This window comes from Osmerus mordax, chromosome 6 (assembly GCF_038355195.1).
Source record: "Osmerus mordax isolate fOsmMor3 chromosome 6, fOsmMor3.pri, whole genome shotgun sequence".
Taxonomy (NCBI): domain Eukaryota; kingdom Metazoa; phylum Chordata; class Actinopteri; order Osmeriformes; family Osmeridae; genus Osmerus; species Osmerus mordax.
The window spans coordinates 478,862-494,887 of record NC_090055.1 but is presented as its reverse complement, the minus strand read 5'-3'; the positions used below and the strand labels follow the sequence as shown (position 1 = coordinate 494,887).

Genomic DNA, 16,026 nt, shown 5'->3' with positions numbered 1-16,026 from the left:
AATATCTTGTATGTATAACAATGAATGTTGATTTCTGCATGATTTACACATTCTGTAATACATTATCTCTTTCCATTGTCATGCACAGGTTTTATGTCTAAATGTCTCATTCTAACATTCTAGCTGTCAGCATCTGTTTAGGCAGCTGTTAAACGTCCCCAATGATAATGAGACACAGCAAGATATCATCCTGCTTACTGCTTAAGTCCTGGATCCCTCAATTCCCCTCCGAATGAGTCAGCCCCCCCCCCCCCCCCCCCCCCCCCACCCAGCAGGTAGGGCTGCAGTGGGCACTGGTGTCCACTAGATGGAGACACCTGCTCAGCCACTGCTGACACGATGACAGGCCCTGTTCTACCTGAGGATGTATGCTGCCCTGTGTAACCATGCCTAACCATCTAACCCATGCAGGGAGAGGAGCTGCTGTTGAAGGTGAGAATCAGGTTATATTCCCTAACCCTCATATTCCTCACTGTGTGTCACCTCAGTCCAGTCTTCAGGGGTCAGATCAGAGCTGCTGCGCAGGGTGTGATCAGTGTGATCTTGTGATCGGTCTGATCTTGTGATCAGTGTGATCGGTCTGATCTTGTGATCAGTGTGATCTTGTGATCGGTCTGATCTTGTGATCGGTCTGATCTTGTTGTGACTGAAGATACTTCATACGATGTTGTTCGCTGTTTTTGCCTCTTTGACCTAAATAAACATGATCGATTTGTCAAAATGTTATGCTTTTCTTCTCTGTCTGTTCTGACGTGGGAATGTGGTGAATCACCCTGTTAATATGACCTCGCCCTGCCTGTAGGACATTGTTGTTATACAGTATTAGAGATTTATAGTATCTGAACCTTGTGCCAGCAAACACACACAACCATGGTTCTGTGAGTCAGGGACTGCCAACTGCTCTTATATGAGCCTAGATGAACGTGTTCTGTGGTACGTAGCTCTGTACCACAGAGGTGGACAGGGTTAGGTAATGTCTCGTTAAGCAGGAACAGGTTGGGAATATTTCTCCAAGCAGAGAATCTATGCATGTGTGTTCAGGTAAGAAGGGTTAGGCTGTGTGTGTGTGTGTAAGGAGGATCAGTTTGGGTGGAGGCTGTGTGTGTGTGTGTAAGGAGGATCAGTTTGGGTGGGGTTCAGTGTTATGTTACACAATGACAGGTCTGCCCCGAGGTGGTCCTGCTTCTCTGTGTCTCTCTTCCTCTCCCTCCCCCCTCTTCCCTCTCCATTCTTTACCTTCCTACCTTCCGGAAAAGACTAGAGTAATGTCTCCAATGTGTGCCTGAATGACAATGGTCTTTACACAATGAGAGAGTATGTGTGCTCTGGTAGTCCTGGGCTAGGTGTGTTTGTGTGTCAGAGAGGGGGACAAAATAGAGAGTTGGAAATAAAAGTCCTTAGTTTCCCCCCTCCAGTCAGATGTTAGCTCTACCCTGTGTGTGTGTGTGTGTGTGTGTGTGGTTGAGAGAGGAAGAGAAATGAGAGATGAGCCAGTTCGAACTTCACATGTTCTGTATTGGTCACAGCAGGTTCCAGTAACACATCATCTCCAGCACAGCCTGAAACTCTGTCAGAACCTGGGTAAGTCTCAGCCCTCCTCTCTTCTTCCCCCCAGCTGAACACCCTGTCCTCTGGCGTGGGGGAGGGTTAGGGTAGAGAGAACAGGCCCCTCCAGTGAGATCCCAGCAGGTGATCTGAGCCCCTGGCCAGGAGCTGGTGCTCCCAGGGGCACAGGGGCATCACACTAACGCAGTGGCAGTCCCAGGCATCAGACAGGGGTGGGGTTTGGTACGAGTACAGGATAGAAATCCTTGTATGTATAATGACTGTATGTTCAGTTAGGCATTTGACTGGCTAAACAACTTGAGGCTAGGTTGGTAATCTGGCTGGTTAGCCAGGCACTTGAGGCTAGGTTGGTAATCTGGCTGGTTAGCAGTGCATCTGTATTTGGCATGTCTGTAAACATATGAAAGGCGCACTACTAAGTTCTTCATGCACAGAAGCTTTCAATACAATCTTATATATATAACAGTGTAGTGTAACATAAACCGGTAAAAGTATAACATAAACAAAATTTAAGGATGAACAGTAAAAAGATATAAAATATGCACGATAGCCTGCGACATTCTCTCTCACTCACTCTCTCTCCCTCTGACACACTCTCACTCTCTCTGACACTCTATCTCTCAATCACTCTCTCTCCCTCTCTCCCTCTCTTTCTCTGACACACTCTCTCCCTCTTTCACTCTGTTTCTCTCTCACAGTCACACAAAGATAGAAGGTTTAGAATCTAAACCTAAACTTTAGATCAATACATACTTGTCGAATGTTTGACTGACTGTATAGTGGTGACTGTATATTATAGTGACTATAATACAACATTTCTACAAAGCTTTTAAAATACACACTGTGCAATATATAGATAAAGCTGCTATTTGGCTAGGGCCACATACATTTGATACAAAATACATTTTTTTTCAAGCATATAAATAACAACTAAATATTTTTTGTAATCTAGATTTGGCCTAAAATCCATGAGGAGTTGCTGGGTGTGGTAGTCCTGCAGCTGGTCACAGCCGAGAGACACGGCCGGCCGGCTTCACCAGAGGCGGCAGCAGAGTGTCACCGCTGCCTGACTGAGCGAGCACACCCCCCCCCCGCAGAGGAACACACTCCACCAGGCTCTGGGAGGGGGAAGATGGGGGGAGGGGGTGATGGGGAGACATATAAGAGGGGGATTAGCTCAGGGTCCTGTGTTTCACATGACTGCGGCGATCCACACCAACACCAGAGACAGTACCCATCACCTGCCTACCCTCCATGAGCCAGCTACACCCCTCCCCCCTGCTGTTACCATGCTGCTAGCACCCCCTCCCCCCTGCTGTTACCATGCTGCTAGCACCCCTCCCCCCTGCTGTTACCATGCTGCTAGCACCCCCTCCCCCCTGCAGTTACCATGCTGCTAGCACCCCTCCCCCCTGCTGTTACCATGCTGCTAGCACCCCCTCCCCCCTGCTGTTACCATGCTGCTAGCACCCCTCCCCCCTGCAGTTACCATGCTGCTAGCACCCCTCCCCCCTGCTGTTACCATGCTGCTAGCACCCCTCCCCCCTGCTGTTACCATGCTGCTAGCACCCCCTCCCCCCTGCTGTTACCATGCTGCTAGCACCCCTCCCCCCTGCTGTTACCATGCTGCTAGCACCCCTCCCCCCTGCTGTTACCATGCTGCTAGCACCCCTCCCCCCTGCTGTTACCATGCTGCTAGCACCCCCTCCCCCCTGCTGTTACCATGCTGCTAGCACCCCTCCCCCCTGCTGTTACCATGCTGCTAGCACCCCCTCCCCCCTGCTGTTACCATGCTGCTAGCACCCCTCCCCCCTGCAGTTACCATGCTGCTAGCACCCCTCCCCCCTGCTGTTACCATGCTGCTAGCACCCCCTCCCCCCTGCTGTTACCATGCTGCTAGCACCCCTCCCCCCTGCTGTTACCATGCTGCTAGGACCCCCTCCCCCCTGCTGTTACCATGCTTCTAGCACCCCCTCCCCCCTGCTGTTACCATGCTGCTAGCACCCCCCTCCCCCCTGCTGTTACCATGCTGCTAGCACCCCCTCCCCCCTGCTGTTACCATGCTGCTAGCACCCCCCTCCCCCCTGCTGTTACCATGCTGCTAGCACCCCCTCCCCCCTGCTGTTACCATGCTGCTAGCACCCCTCCCCCCTGCTGTTACCATGCTGCTAGCACCCCTCCCCCCTGCTGTTACCATGCTGCTAGCACCCCCTCCCCCCTGCTGTTACCATGCTGCTAGCACCCCCTCCCCCCTGCTGTTACCATGCTGCTAGCACCCCCTCCCCCCTGCGGTCCCCCGGTGAGGAAGAGACACTGAAGGAGCCTCCCAAGACCACAGATCCTTTCTACGAGGAAGCACAGCTGTCTCCCAATCACAGAGGTAGCCTCGGGACTGAGCATCCCTCTGATTGGCTCCTGCAGCTGTCAGTCAGGGCCTGATTCTGATTCTAGGTCTGTGATTGGAGGAGGTGTCGACCTATAACCTTGGAAACACCCCTGTCCCCAGGCTTGTGACCACTAGTAACCAGAACCCCCCCCCCCCCCCCCCCCTCTCAATCCTTACCTTCACCTTCCTCGGAACCCTTATATGCACACCCACTCTTTGGGTGTTAGCAAAGTCCGTGCCGGGTCGTGAGCGTGCACGTGAGCGTGCACGAGGCCCTCCTCAGTAGCGTACTGTGGTGTGTGGGGAAGTACAAACAAACACATGCTGATATCTAGACACACAAAGGACACGCTCTGTATGTCTAGGTGTGTGTGAGTGTGTGCGCGCATATATAATGACAGTTATCTGGTTTTGTACATCATTACCCTTTCACAGAACCTTTCTCTGACTATATGTGAGGTCCAATGCCAAATCAAGTCTACGCAGGTAATGGCAAGTGTGTGTGTGTGTGTGTGAGAAAGAGGGAGAGTGTGAGAGGGAACAGGGAGAGGAGACCTGATAGACTAGTTTAACAGCCCCAGGGCAAACCCAGTGAATTCCTGGGAGCTCACACCCTCAACAGCAGATCTGAATACTTCACCTGGAACACAAGGTGTGTGACTGTAGCTCAACACACAAACACACCTGGTATCCCTGTACAGCGCTGATCAAGTCCTTGACGCCGCTGCTGTAGGCCAGGCTGGGCATGCGTACCAGGGCCCCCGGAGAGGACAGCTGTGGGGGGAAGAACCCCAGCGTGGTGGGGGAGCCTGGGGGGCTGGAGGCAGGGGGAGGTTACAAGGAGGAAGTAACACACAAGCACGATACAAGAACAGAGTGTGTGAAGGTGAAGGCAGGAGGACATGGCCTGGCTGTGAGAGGACTGCTCTGTGAGAGGACTGCTCTGTGAGAGGACTGCTCTGTCAGAGGACTGCTCTGTGAGAGGACTGCTCTGTGAGAGGACTGCTCTGTCAGAGGACTGCTCTGTGAGAGGACTGCTCTGTCAGAGGACTGCTCTGTGAGAGGACTGCTCTGTCAGAGGACTGCTCTGTGAGAGGACTGCTCTGTGAGAGGACTGCTCTGTGAGAGGACTGCTCTGTCAGAGGACTGCTCTGTCAGAGGACTGCTCTGTCAGAGGACTGCTCTGTGAAAGGACTGCTCTGTGAGAGGACTGCTCTGTGAGAGGACTGCTCTGTGAGAGGACTGCTCTGTCAGAGGACTGCTCTGTGAGAGGACTGCTCTGTCAGAGGACTGCTCTGTGAGAGGACTGCTCTGTCAGAGGACTGCTCTGTGAAAGGACTGCTCTGTCAGAGGACTGCTCTGTGAGAGGACTGCTCTGTGAGAGGACTGCTCTGTCAGAGAACTGCTCTGTGAGAGGACTGCTCTGTCAGAGGACTGCTCTGTCAGAGGACTGCTCTGTGAAAGGACTGCTCTGTGAGAGGACTGCTCTGTGAGAGGACTGCTCTGTCAGAGGACTGCTCTGTGAGAGGACTGCTCTGTCAGAGGACTGCTCTGTGAGAGGACTGCTCTGTGAGAGGACTGCTCTGTCAGAGGACTGCTCTGTGAAAGGACTGCTCTGTCAGAGGACTGCTCTGTGAGAGGACTGCTGTGTCAGAGGACTGCTCTGTCAGAGGACTGCTCTGTGAGAGGACTGCTGTGTCAGAGGACTGCTCTGTCACTACCCTTCTGGAGTCCTTCTCCTATGGAAAGCTGTAGGGTTAGGGTTAGCTGTAGTTTTCCTGGGATGGTTCAGGGGTATTTTTGGTGGGGGCTGTTCTTCACTGGGGAATTTAGGGGGTGCAGTGTATTGTACCTGGGGTAATGTGCAGTGTATTGTACCTGGGGTAGTGTGCAGTGTATTGTACCTGGGGTAGTGTGCAGTGTATTGTACCTGGGGTAGTGTGCAGTGTATTGTACCTGGGGTAGTGTGCAGTGTATTGTACCTGGGGTAGTGTGCAGTGTATTGTACCTGGGGTAGTGTGCAGTGTATTGTACCTGGGGTAGTGTGCAGTGTATTGTACCTGGGGTAGTATGCAGTGTAGTTCATGTAGAGCTGTGCTGAGGCGGGGTAGTAGGCGTGTCCAGGGGGCAGGGGGCGGGGACCCAGGAGCATCTGACCAATAGGAGGGTAGAGGGCAGAGGCCTCTGCTGAGAGGATGGGCGGGGCTGGCGTGAAGCCGTACGTAGGAGGAGACAAGCCTGGGGGGGGGGGAGGACAGGGTGAGACAGGACAGGGTGAGACAGGACTGGGGGGGGTGAGGCAGGACTGGGGGGGGGGGGTGAGACAGGCTTGGGGGGGTGAGACAGGACTAAGGGGGGGAGGGGTGAGACAGGCTTGGGGGGGTGATACAGGCTTGGGGGGGGCAGGGTGAGACAGGCTTGGGGGGGCGGGGTGAGACAGGCTTGGGGGGGGAGACAGACTTGGGGGGGGTGAGACAGGCTTGGGGGGGGTGAGACAGGCTTGGGGTGGGCAGGGTGAGACAGGCTGGGGGGGTTCGACAGGCTTGGGGGGGGGTGAGACTGGCTTGGGGGGGGGTGAGACAGGCTTGGGGGGGTGAGACAGGCTTGGGGTGGGCAGGGTGAGACAGGCTGGGGGTGGGCAGGGTGAGACAGGCTTGGGGTGGGCAGGGTGAGACAGGCTGGGGGGGGTGAGACAGGCTTGGGGGGGGTGAGACTGGCTTGGGGGGGGTGAGACAGGCTTGGGGGGGCAGGGTGAGACAGGCTTGGGGGGGTGAGACAGGCTTGGGGGGGCAGGGTGAGACTGGCTTGGGGGGTGAGACAGGCTTGGGGGGGGCAGGGTGAGACAGGCTTGGGGGGGGTGAGACAGGCTTGGGGGCAGGGTGAGACAGGCTTGGGGAGGGTGAGACAGGCTTGGGGGCAGGGTGAGACAGGAGGGTAGATCCAGAGAGAATGGAAAAAAGATGCACTCAGCAATGTTCTTTTTACACGGTGGTCGATGTTTGTTCCCAAGGCGCTCATGCAACACAAACAACCTTCCCTGAACACCTGCCACACCGCTGTACTGTTAAAGTGAGGGAGGGAGGAAGTGAGTGTGTGTCTCTCTACAAGGTGTGTATCTGGGAGTTGTCTGGACCACAATGCATCACTGTCCCTCCTCCCCTGGTCTCTGCTTCTTCCTGAGTCTCTCCCGGCAGAGCAGGGGAGCGCGCTCAGAGAAAAGGAGACACACCAGCTCCGGCGACACGAGGCCCAATAAACATCCTGAACCAAACCGAGCCAAGAGTGTGAAGATGGGGCCGTCACCAGACAGTGTGACGTAGCACTGATCGTCTAATAGGAAGTGTGACTGTTGTTTACAGCTGTCCCATCTTCACAGACGCAGAGAGGAGGCAGGGGGCAGGACGTGAACAGACACACACTAGCAAGTAGGAGGACTGACATTGAGCAGCTTGATGAAGACAACAGAAGAATCCTCCTCAGCATGCAACCCCTCCCCCCAAAATCACACAGAGAATAATCAGAGGTTACACACACACACACACACACATCAGGTTCCTTCCCCCTCCTGGTCAGATTAGAACCCCCATCCTTCCAGAGTTCTAGATCAGAGAGAAGAGGAATGAGGGAGGAAGAGGGGGGGCAGGATCTCCCTCTGACCTCTCCCCCCCTCCTCCCCTGCCCCCCCAGACAGACCCCCACCTACCCTGCGTTCCCGAAGCGCCCCAGCTCCCAGCAGCACTTACGTCTGGACTTACATGGCGGTGGGCTGAGCCCTGTCCCAGTCCGGCTGCGGCTGTGTGTGTGTGTGTGTGTGTGAGACAGGGAGCCTCCCATCAGCACCAGACCCATCTCCTCGGCGCTGCAGGAGAACACCTCCACGTAGCGGCTGGAGGCTCCTCCACGCCCCGCGGGGCCACACATCACCTGCTTGTGGAGCCGCTGGGAGGCGCAGAAGGCACGCTCTGCCGACGCCATCTGGATGAAACAATCCCCAGAAGGACGACCCTGAGGAGAGAGAGAGGGCTAGTGTGTGTGTGTCTGTCTGTGTGTGTCTGGTAGGTGTGTGTGTCAGTGTGTGTGTGTGTGTGTGGTAGACTATACCTGCTGGTTGAGCACCATGTGGACTCCTTGAGGTCTGATGTCCTGGGTGAACTCCCCCAGGAAGGTGAGGATGTCCTCTATGCTGGCGGTGTAGGGCAGCCCTCTCAGCCGCACGCAGTCCCTCATCCCCCCAGGGGGGGGCAGAAGAGACACTGCGGGCAGCATCGACACCAGAGGGGCAGGGGCCACAGGGATCAGGGGCGCAGAGGAGTACCTGTTTAACACCTACACACACACACACACACACACACACACACACACACACGGTTACATTCCTACGAAACATGAACAAAGCGAGTCTTAAGCCATATAAGAACACACATTAACAGAACATTACCAGTTATACCTGACTCAAGCATAGCATCTGTGTGTGTGTACTGTAATGCCACAGGATCGATGCCAACAGGACACCAGTGTGTTTACAGTCCTGGACAGGTAATAAAGCCATCTGTCTCTCCCTCTCACACAGAGAAATACCTCCATTCAGACATGCACCACTGCTTATCAATGAATACACCCGATGGGAAGGTAGGTATGTGTGTGTGTGTGTGCGTGTGTGTGAGTGAATGTTTCTCATAAGAGTGGAAAGGTGTGTGTGTGTTTGTAGGGTAATCCTTCACAGACCAGTGGTTAAGTGTTTACTCAACAGGCCCTCTATTGACCAGAACTCCAGGCAGTAATGGGGAAAGCAAACACACACACACACACACACACAGCCCTTGCGATTGGAAGGCTTTTCTTGTCTAAATGTTGTTCACACCCTTGATCTCTATTCTAACACATCCTACAAGAAGAGCACCAGCTGCAGTTCACTCCAGCCATGCTCCTAGCCCTCCCTTTTACAGCTTACAACACACACACACAGACACAACACACACACACAACACACACACACACACACACACACACTGACCTACCTGCTGAACCTCTGCAGCTGTACTCTTGAACAGTTCAATGTATCTCTTCCCCAGGATGTCCTTGTGTTTCCTCAGGGCACGCTGGGCATGCTCCTCGCAGGAGAACAGGACGAATGCGTCGCCGGTGGGGCGTCCGTCTGGGAAACGTACAAACAGGATGCCCTCCCTCCCCCCGCTGACCTCACACGCCTCCCCCGGACCCTCGCCCTCCCCCGGACCCTCGCCCTCCCCCTCCACAGGACCCCCGCCCTGGGAGAAGAAGGCCAACACCTGCTCATGGGAGGCGCTGAAGGGGAGACCTCGCATCCTGATGATGACCTGGGCCTCCCGAGACAGGAACACTGCTGCCTCGTTAGAGGTACCTGACACACACACACACACACACACATGAAGACGGAGCTGGAAGATATTGTGAGGGGAGTGTCATGTGTGTGTTTACCAGCACATGCTGGTGGTGGATGTTGGTGTCAGGTGACAGGTCTCACCTCCGGCTATTTTCAAGAAGTCCTCGCCTGTTGCTTTGTACACCTGCAGAAACAGGTAGGGAGGAAGGAAGAGTTAGTACAGAAGGGTTGGGTGGGGGAGCTTGATAGAGTTGATAAGAAGCAGTGATGGTTGCTGCTCTTGCCTCTATGTATCTGTTGCCCATGTGGTGTTTGTGTCTCTGCAGAGCCAGGTCTCTGTGCTCCTCGCTGACGAAGCGCACCAGAGCCTCTCCGTTCCTCCGGCCCTGTGCGTTCAGACACAGAGCAGCGCCCCCTCTGGAAACACCAGGCATTACAGCATCACCACACGGGCACTTTCATTACTGATGTGGTATTCATTAATACCTTAGTTGTATACGACACACACACTCTGTCTCTCACACACACACACACACACTCTGTCTCTCTCTCACACACACACACACACTCTCTCTCTCTCTCACACACACACACACACACTCTCTCTCTCTCTCACACACACACACACACACACACACACTCTCTCTCTCTCACAGACACACACACTCTCTCTCACAGACACACACACTCTCTCTCACAGACACACACACTCTCTCTCACAGACACACACACACACTCTCTCTCTCTGTCACACACACACACTCTCTCACACACACAGACACACACTCTCTCTCACAGACACACAGTCTCTCTCTCTCTCTCTCTTCTCTCTCTCTCTCTCTCTCTCTCTCTCTCTCTCTCTCTCTCTCTCTCTCTCTCTCTCTCTCTCTCTGACACACACTCTCTCTCTCTCTCTCTCTCTGACACACACTCTCTCTCTCTCTCTCAGACACACACAGACACTCTCTCTCTCTCACACACAGACACACACACGCTGACCTGGCCATGTTCAAGCCCCTGAAGAAGCGAGCGATGTCCTGGTCAGATGATTGCCATGGTAACCCCCTGGCCCTGATCACTGTGTTATCACACACACGCTCCATCTTACTGCTGCGCACACACACACACACACACACATACACACATTAGCATCATGTCTTCCATCAGATGGTAGAATGTAATACATCAAAATAAAGACATGTTCTTACCAAGTGCCGGTTTCAAACTTGTCATTGACCCTCTCTGGGTTACAGAACTTGTGACCTGTGAATCAAGAAACAGTTCAAACACGACTCCAGAAACACGGTGACATCATTCTTACTGGGTCCAATCCAGTTACCCTAACTAACCCCCAACCCTAACTAACCCTAACTTACCCTAACTAACCCCTAACCCTCAGAGAGAGCAGTGCTGTATCAGTGTGAGGGACGGCATGGTGTTTGCTCCTTACACAGGGGCTCTGAGAGCAGGGCGAGGACCACCATGGCCATGCTGTGGACCTGCTGTGCCGGCAGGGCCATGCTGTGGACCTGCTGTGCTGGCAGGGCCATGCTGTGGACCGGCTGTGCTGGCAGGGCCATGCTGTGGACCGGCTGTGCTGGCAGGGCCATGCTGTGGACCTGCTGTGCTGGCAGGGCCATGCTGTGGACCTGCTGTGCTGGCAGGGCCATGCTGTGGACCGGCTGTGCTGGCAGGGCCATGCTGTGGACCGGCTGTGCTGGCATAGCGTTGGAGTCCACGTCTGGCTCCACACTCACACCTAGAGCTGAACACACGTCAAGGAGCACACAGGAACCAGCAAGACATGTTTGATGGACACATGGTCGTGAGACTTTGTGTGTGTGGAATGGAGGGGAAAGCGGTGTGTGTGTGTGTAGGAGAGTCCTGCTGTAATGGGCGTGTGGGGCAGGTCCTGTTGGCTAAACACAGTCTTTCTCTCAGGGCTCAGAGAAACGCCTCCATTGTGTCTTTATTTGCATTTCAAAACCTCCAGTTTTGCAGCCAACACCCTGTGGCCTGTGAACTGTGTGGGTGTAGGTGTGTGTGTGTGTGTGTAGGTGGGTAGGTATGTGTGTGTGTGTGTGTAGGTGGGTAGGTATGTGTGTGTGTGTGTGTGTAGGTGTGTGTGTGTGTGTGTAGGTGTGTGTGTGTGTGTGTAGGTGTGTGTGTGTAGGTGTGTGTGTGTGTGTGTAGGTGTGTGTGCGTGTAGGTGTGTGTGTGTGTGTGTGTGTGTGTGTAGGTGGGTAGGTATGTGTGTGTGTAGGTGCGTGTGCATGTGTGAGTAGGTGTGTGTGTGTAGGTGTATGGGTGTGTGTGTGTATGGGTGTGTGTGTGTGAGTAGGTGTGTGTGTGTTTTCTGCTGAGAGCGTAAAGCTCACCCCTCAGGGGAGACATGGAGCAGTTTGGCAGGATGTGAACCCTCCTCTGTATCAGCCGTGTTCTGACAGCAGGAGAGAGAGGTGCCGTGTTCTGACAGCAGGAGAGAGAGGTGCCGTGTTCTGACAGCAGGAGAGAGAGGTGCCGTGTTCTGACAGCAGGAGAGAGAGAGGTGCCGTGTTCTGACAGCAGGAGAGAGAGGTGCCGTGTTCTGACAGCAGGAGAGAGAGAGGTGCCGTGTTCTGACAGCAGGAGAGAGAGGTGCCGTGTTCTGACAGCAGGAGAGAGAGAGGTGCCGTGTTCTGACAGCAGGAGAGAGAGAGGTGCCGTGTTCTGACAGCAGGAGAGAGAGGTGCCGTGTTCTGACAGCAGGAGAGAGAGGTGCCGTGTTCTGACAGCAGGAGAGAGAGAGGTGCCGTGTTCTGACAGCAGGAGAGAGAGAGGTGCCGTGTTCTGACAGCAGGAGAGAGAGGTGCCGTGTTCTGACAGCAGGAGAGAGAGGTGCCGTGTTCTGACAGCAGGAGAGAGAGAGGTGCCGTGTTCTGACAGCAGGAGAGAGAGGTGCCGTGTTCTGACAGCAGGAGAGAGAGAGGTGCCGTGTTCTGACAGCAGGAGAGAGAGAGGTGCCGTGTTCTGACAGCAGGAGAGAGAGGTGCCGTGTTCTGACAGCAGGAGAGAGAGGTGCCGTGTTCTGACAGCAGGAGAGAGAGAGGTGCCGTGTTCTGACAGCAGGAGAGAGAGGTGCCGTGTTCTGACAGCAGGAGAGAGAGAGGTGCCGTGTTCTGACAGCAGGAGAGAGAGAGGTGCCGTGTTCTGACAGCAGGAGAGAGAGAGGTGCCGTGTTCTGACAGCAGGAGAGAGAGGTGCCGTGTTCTGACAGCAGGAGAGAGAGGTGCCGTGTTCTGACAGCAGGAGAGAGAGAGGTGCCGTGTTCTGACAGCAGGAGAGAGAGAGGTGCCGTGTTCTGACAGCAGGAGAGAGAGGTGCCGTGTTCTGACAGCAGGAGAGAGAGAGGTGCCGTGTTCTGACAGCAGGAGAGAGAGGTGCCGTGTTCTGACAGCAGGAGAGAGAGAGGTGCCGTGTTCTGACAGCAGGAGAGAGAGAGGTGCCGTGTTCTGACAGCAGGAGAGAGAGGTGCCGTGTTCTGACAGCAGGAGAGAGAGGTGCCGTGTTCTGACAGCAGGAGAGAGAGAGGTGCCGTGTTCTGACAGCAGGAGAGAGAGGTGCCGTGTTCTGACAGCAGGAGAGAGAGAGGTGCCGTGTTCTGACAGCAGGAGAGAGAGAGGTGCCGTGTTCTGACAGCAGGAGAGAGAGAGGTGCCGTGTTCTGACAGCAGGAGAGAGAGGTGCCGTGTTCTGACAGCAGGAGAGAGAGGTGCCGTGTTCTGACAGCAGGAGAGAGAGAGGTGCCGTGTTCTGACAGCAGGAGAGAGAGAGGTGCCGTGTTCTGACAGCAGGAGAGAGAGGTGCCGTGTTCTGACAGCAGGAGAGAGAGAGGTGCCGTGTTCTGACAGCAGGAGAGAGAGAGGTGCCGTGTTCTGACAGCAGGAGAGAGAGAGGTGCAGCAAGGGGCAAGGATACAGTCAGCCATGAGCTGCACATCCAGGCCTTTCCCGTCAGACGAGGGGAAGTGCTTCCTGAATTCTTTCCGCAGGTCGAAGAAAGAGAAGAAGCACTCTGGAAGCACAAGGTTCTGGAGGAGAGGGAGTCAGCCAATCAGCTTTCAAAGAGCTTGTTAGAGAATGATGTAAACTTTCGCTATGGTAACAGTTAGATGGCTAGTGTCAGTTGATGAAAGCTTATTGTCGTCATATAAATATTTACGCGTCATTTAAATATTTACTCGTATCAGGAAAGGTCTCCTAAATGGATGTGTGTAACACATAAACAGGTGTAAGGTGTGGAGGAATCTGATATGAAGTGGAAGAACAATGTATTTGTGTGTGTACCTACTATGCAACTTCCACCTTATGGGTCAAGAAGAAATTTTCACACAATCTGTACACTTTTAGCAAGGCTCACATTTCAACATTGTGTAAAACTGCAAAAAGGAGTACAAGTTCTGACATAACATGTTCTTTTGTGGTTCTGTGAGCACTAACAGGTTGTAGCGGTGTTAGGGTTAGGGTGTGGTCCGCCCTGGCTCCTAGGCCTGTGCCAGTGCGGAGCTCTCACCTTGCCAGCAGCCTCTGTGCCAGTGCGGCGCTCTCACCTTGCCCGCAGCCTCTGTGCCAGTGCGGAGCTCTCACCTTGCCAGCAGCCTCTGTGCCAGTGCAGAGCTCTCACCTTGCCCACAGCCTCTGTGCCAGTGCGGAGCTCTCACCTTGCCAGCAGCCTCTGTGCCAGTGCGGCGCTCTCACCTTGCCCGCAGCCTCTGTGCCAGTGCGGAGCTCTCACCTTGCCTGCAGCCTCTGTGCCAGTGCGGAGCTCTCACCTTGCCAGCAGCCTCTGTGCCAGTGCAGAGCTCTCACCTTGCCCACAGCCTCTGTGCCAGTGCAGAGCTCTCACCTTGCCCACAGCCTCTGTGCCAGTGCGGCGCTCTCACCTTGCCAGCAGCCTCTGTGCCAGTGCAGAGCTCTCACCTTGCCCGCAGCCTCTGTGCCAGTGCGGAGCTCTCACCTTGCCAGCAGCCTCTGTGCCAGTGCGGAGCTCTCACCTTGCCAGCAGCCTCTGTGCCAGTGCGGAGCTCTCACCTTGCTAGCAGCCTCTGTGCCAGTGCAGAGCTCTCACCTTGCTAGCAGCCTCGGGGTGGATGACTTGGCGAATGGGAAGCGGCCCGTCGGTACACAAACACAGCGACGTGCCCGAGCCTGAGCTGTTCACTTCGTTCGTCAATCTGAGATGAAACTGCAAGAGACGCGTTTAGTGGAAATATTAGGCACAGGTAAGATACTGACACCTGCTGACATCATCCATGTGTGCCATGTTTGTTCTTGCTACTTTGATTTGGGGAAACAGTAAGTATTGGCTGTTTCTAAAGTTTTTTAAGAGGCTGCACAGCCAGACAGGTTCTGGTCAACCTCATTATGTAAAGTATTCTCATTTGCCTTCAGGTCTAGTAAGATCCACACCTCCTTATCTCTCAGCTTAACTGACTTTCTACAACAGTGACAACTCACACTAATTCAATTTCAGCATATTGTGACCTTCATCAATAAAGAAGGATTACTGACAGGGTTTGATTCCCCAAAATGACAGGATCAAAGGTGACCATACCGTGTAGGCTCAGAGAACACAGTGGACGAGCGTGTCTATCAACAAGTCCAAAGACAGACGATCAAGGCATTATTAACTGTGTAATTAGGACAATGAGCTCAAAGATGATACCTGTCTTAAAGCGCTGTCGAGGTTGGTTGCTGAGGGGCAGGCCACAGATGCTTCCTCGCTCTCAGCTGTCTGCTCCGACAGCTCTGGATTTATGAACACCTCATTTAACTTCCCCAACTGGACCATAAAAAAACATACCAGACTTTACACAAACCGGTTTTTAGTTCATTGAATACCGGAATGATGAATCCGTAAAGGAACCATGACTATATGAAGCTAACATATAGCTTTTTAACAAAGTCACATCGTTGTAAACTATAGTCTTATGTGTGGCGCCCCCCAAAAAACGTAATATACATGGATGGGAAAAGTGTACACTCTTTTTTCACAATTTGATAAAAGTAAGAGACAGAAATAGTATTGAACTTCCTACCTTTTGGTTCTTGAGATCCACCAGTTGCCAGACCAGCTGTACGATCTCCTTCTCATCAGATCCCAACAGGTCCCCGCTCGCGCCAGATGTGGTCGTGAAAAACAAAACCAGGTAGTCTACCTGTGCCGTCATTTTACAATAAATACCAAGAAACTACCCTAATCACAAGAAAAGTGAACTAAAAGAAAGTACAAACGCACCCTGGAAAGATACAGAATGCCACCCACACCTAGACTAGACACCTAAGCGCAGAGGTGTGCTGAGCAACTACAGGTATGTGGCTTTTGATTGCGTTAGAAATCTAAACGCTCGCGCAGCTTCATAGCAGAGTAATGGCTGCAGGTTCCTGCTCCGTCCGCAGCTACCTGGAGCCTGCGGACCACGTGACTCAGGTAGATACCTGCCTGCTGCAGGTGGCCTAGCCGTGCTCTCAGAAAGGACGTGGCACGGCTCACTAGTATCGCAACTAAATAAGCTAACAAAAGATGTATCGCCATTCTCATGCTCATTTTACATCGGTTGTTAAGACTAAAACCTAGAGTGATGCAATTAACGCCTATACCATCCATTAACAAGGCAAACACTATAATATATATAATAAATAGGCCTTTTACACTTTAATTTGAATTTATTTTTT

General features: G+C 53.5%; 2 protein-coding genes across 5 annotated transcripts in view; both read right to left on the bottom strand.

Annotated features, from left to right (window-relative positions):
• The window catches only part of rnf41l (ring finger protein 41, like), a 50,442-nt gene that overhangs the window by 11,846 nt on the left and 22,570 nt on the right, over positions 1-16,026 (bottom strand). The window lies entirely within an intron of this gene.
• On the bottom strand, positions 1,890-15,731 carry esrp1 (epithelial splicing regulatory protein 1). 4 transcript variants are annotated; one of them, XM_067238221.1, is made up of 16 exons: positions 15,390-15,731; positions 15,017-15,133; positions 14,420-14,536; positions 13,271-13,382; positions 10,765-11,079; positions 10,523-10,577; positions 10,314-10,424; positions 9,599-9,731; positions 9,456-9,498; positions 8,971-9,332; positions 8,054-8,278; positions 7,696-7,957; positions 6,013-6,190; positions 4,637-4,769; positions 4,130-4,242; positions 1,890-2,684 (listed from the first exon to the last, which is right to left on the bottom strand). In XM_067238221.1, the coding sequence occupies exons 1-15, from the start codon at positions 15,519-15,521 to the stop codon at positions 4,150-4,152; spliced, it is 2,388 nt and encodes a 795-aa protein (XP_067094322.1). In that variant the 5' UTR covers positions 15,522-15,731; the 3' UTR covers positions 1,890-2,684; positions 4,130-4,149. The 4 variants fall into 4 exon arrangements, with proteins under 4 accessions (XP_067094322.1, XP_067094323.1, XP_067094319.1 ...); XM_067238222.1 differs by having other exon boundaries at positions 7,708-7,957; positions 15,390-15,730; XM_067238218.1 differs by lacking the exon at positions 4,130-4,242.

Coding starts and splice junctions, on each gene's coding strand:
- esrp1 (XM_067238218.1), bottom strand. CDS start 15,521: ATGACGGCACAGGTAGACTACCTGGTTTTGTTTTTCACGACCACATCT. Junction 15,134..15,389: donor TGGATCTCAAGAACCAAAAG/GTAGGAAGTTCA, acceptor TTTATGGTCCAG/TTGGGGAAGTTAAATGAGGT. Junction 4,770..6,012: donor TACACTGCATACTACCCCAG/GTACAATACACT, acceptor CCCTGCCTCCAG/CCCCCCAGGCTCCCCCACCA.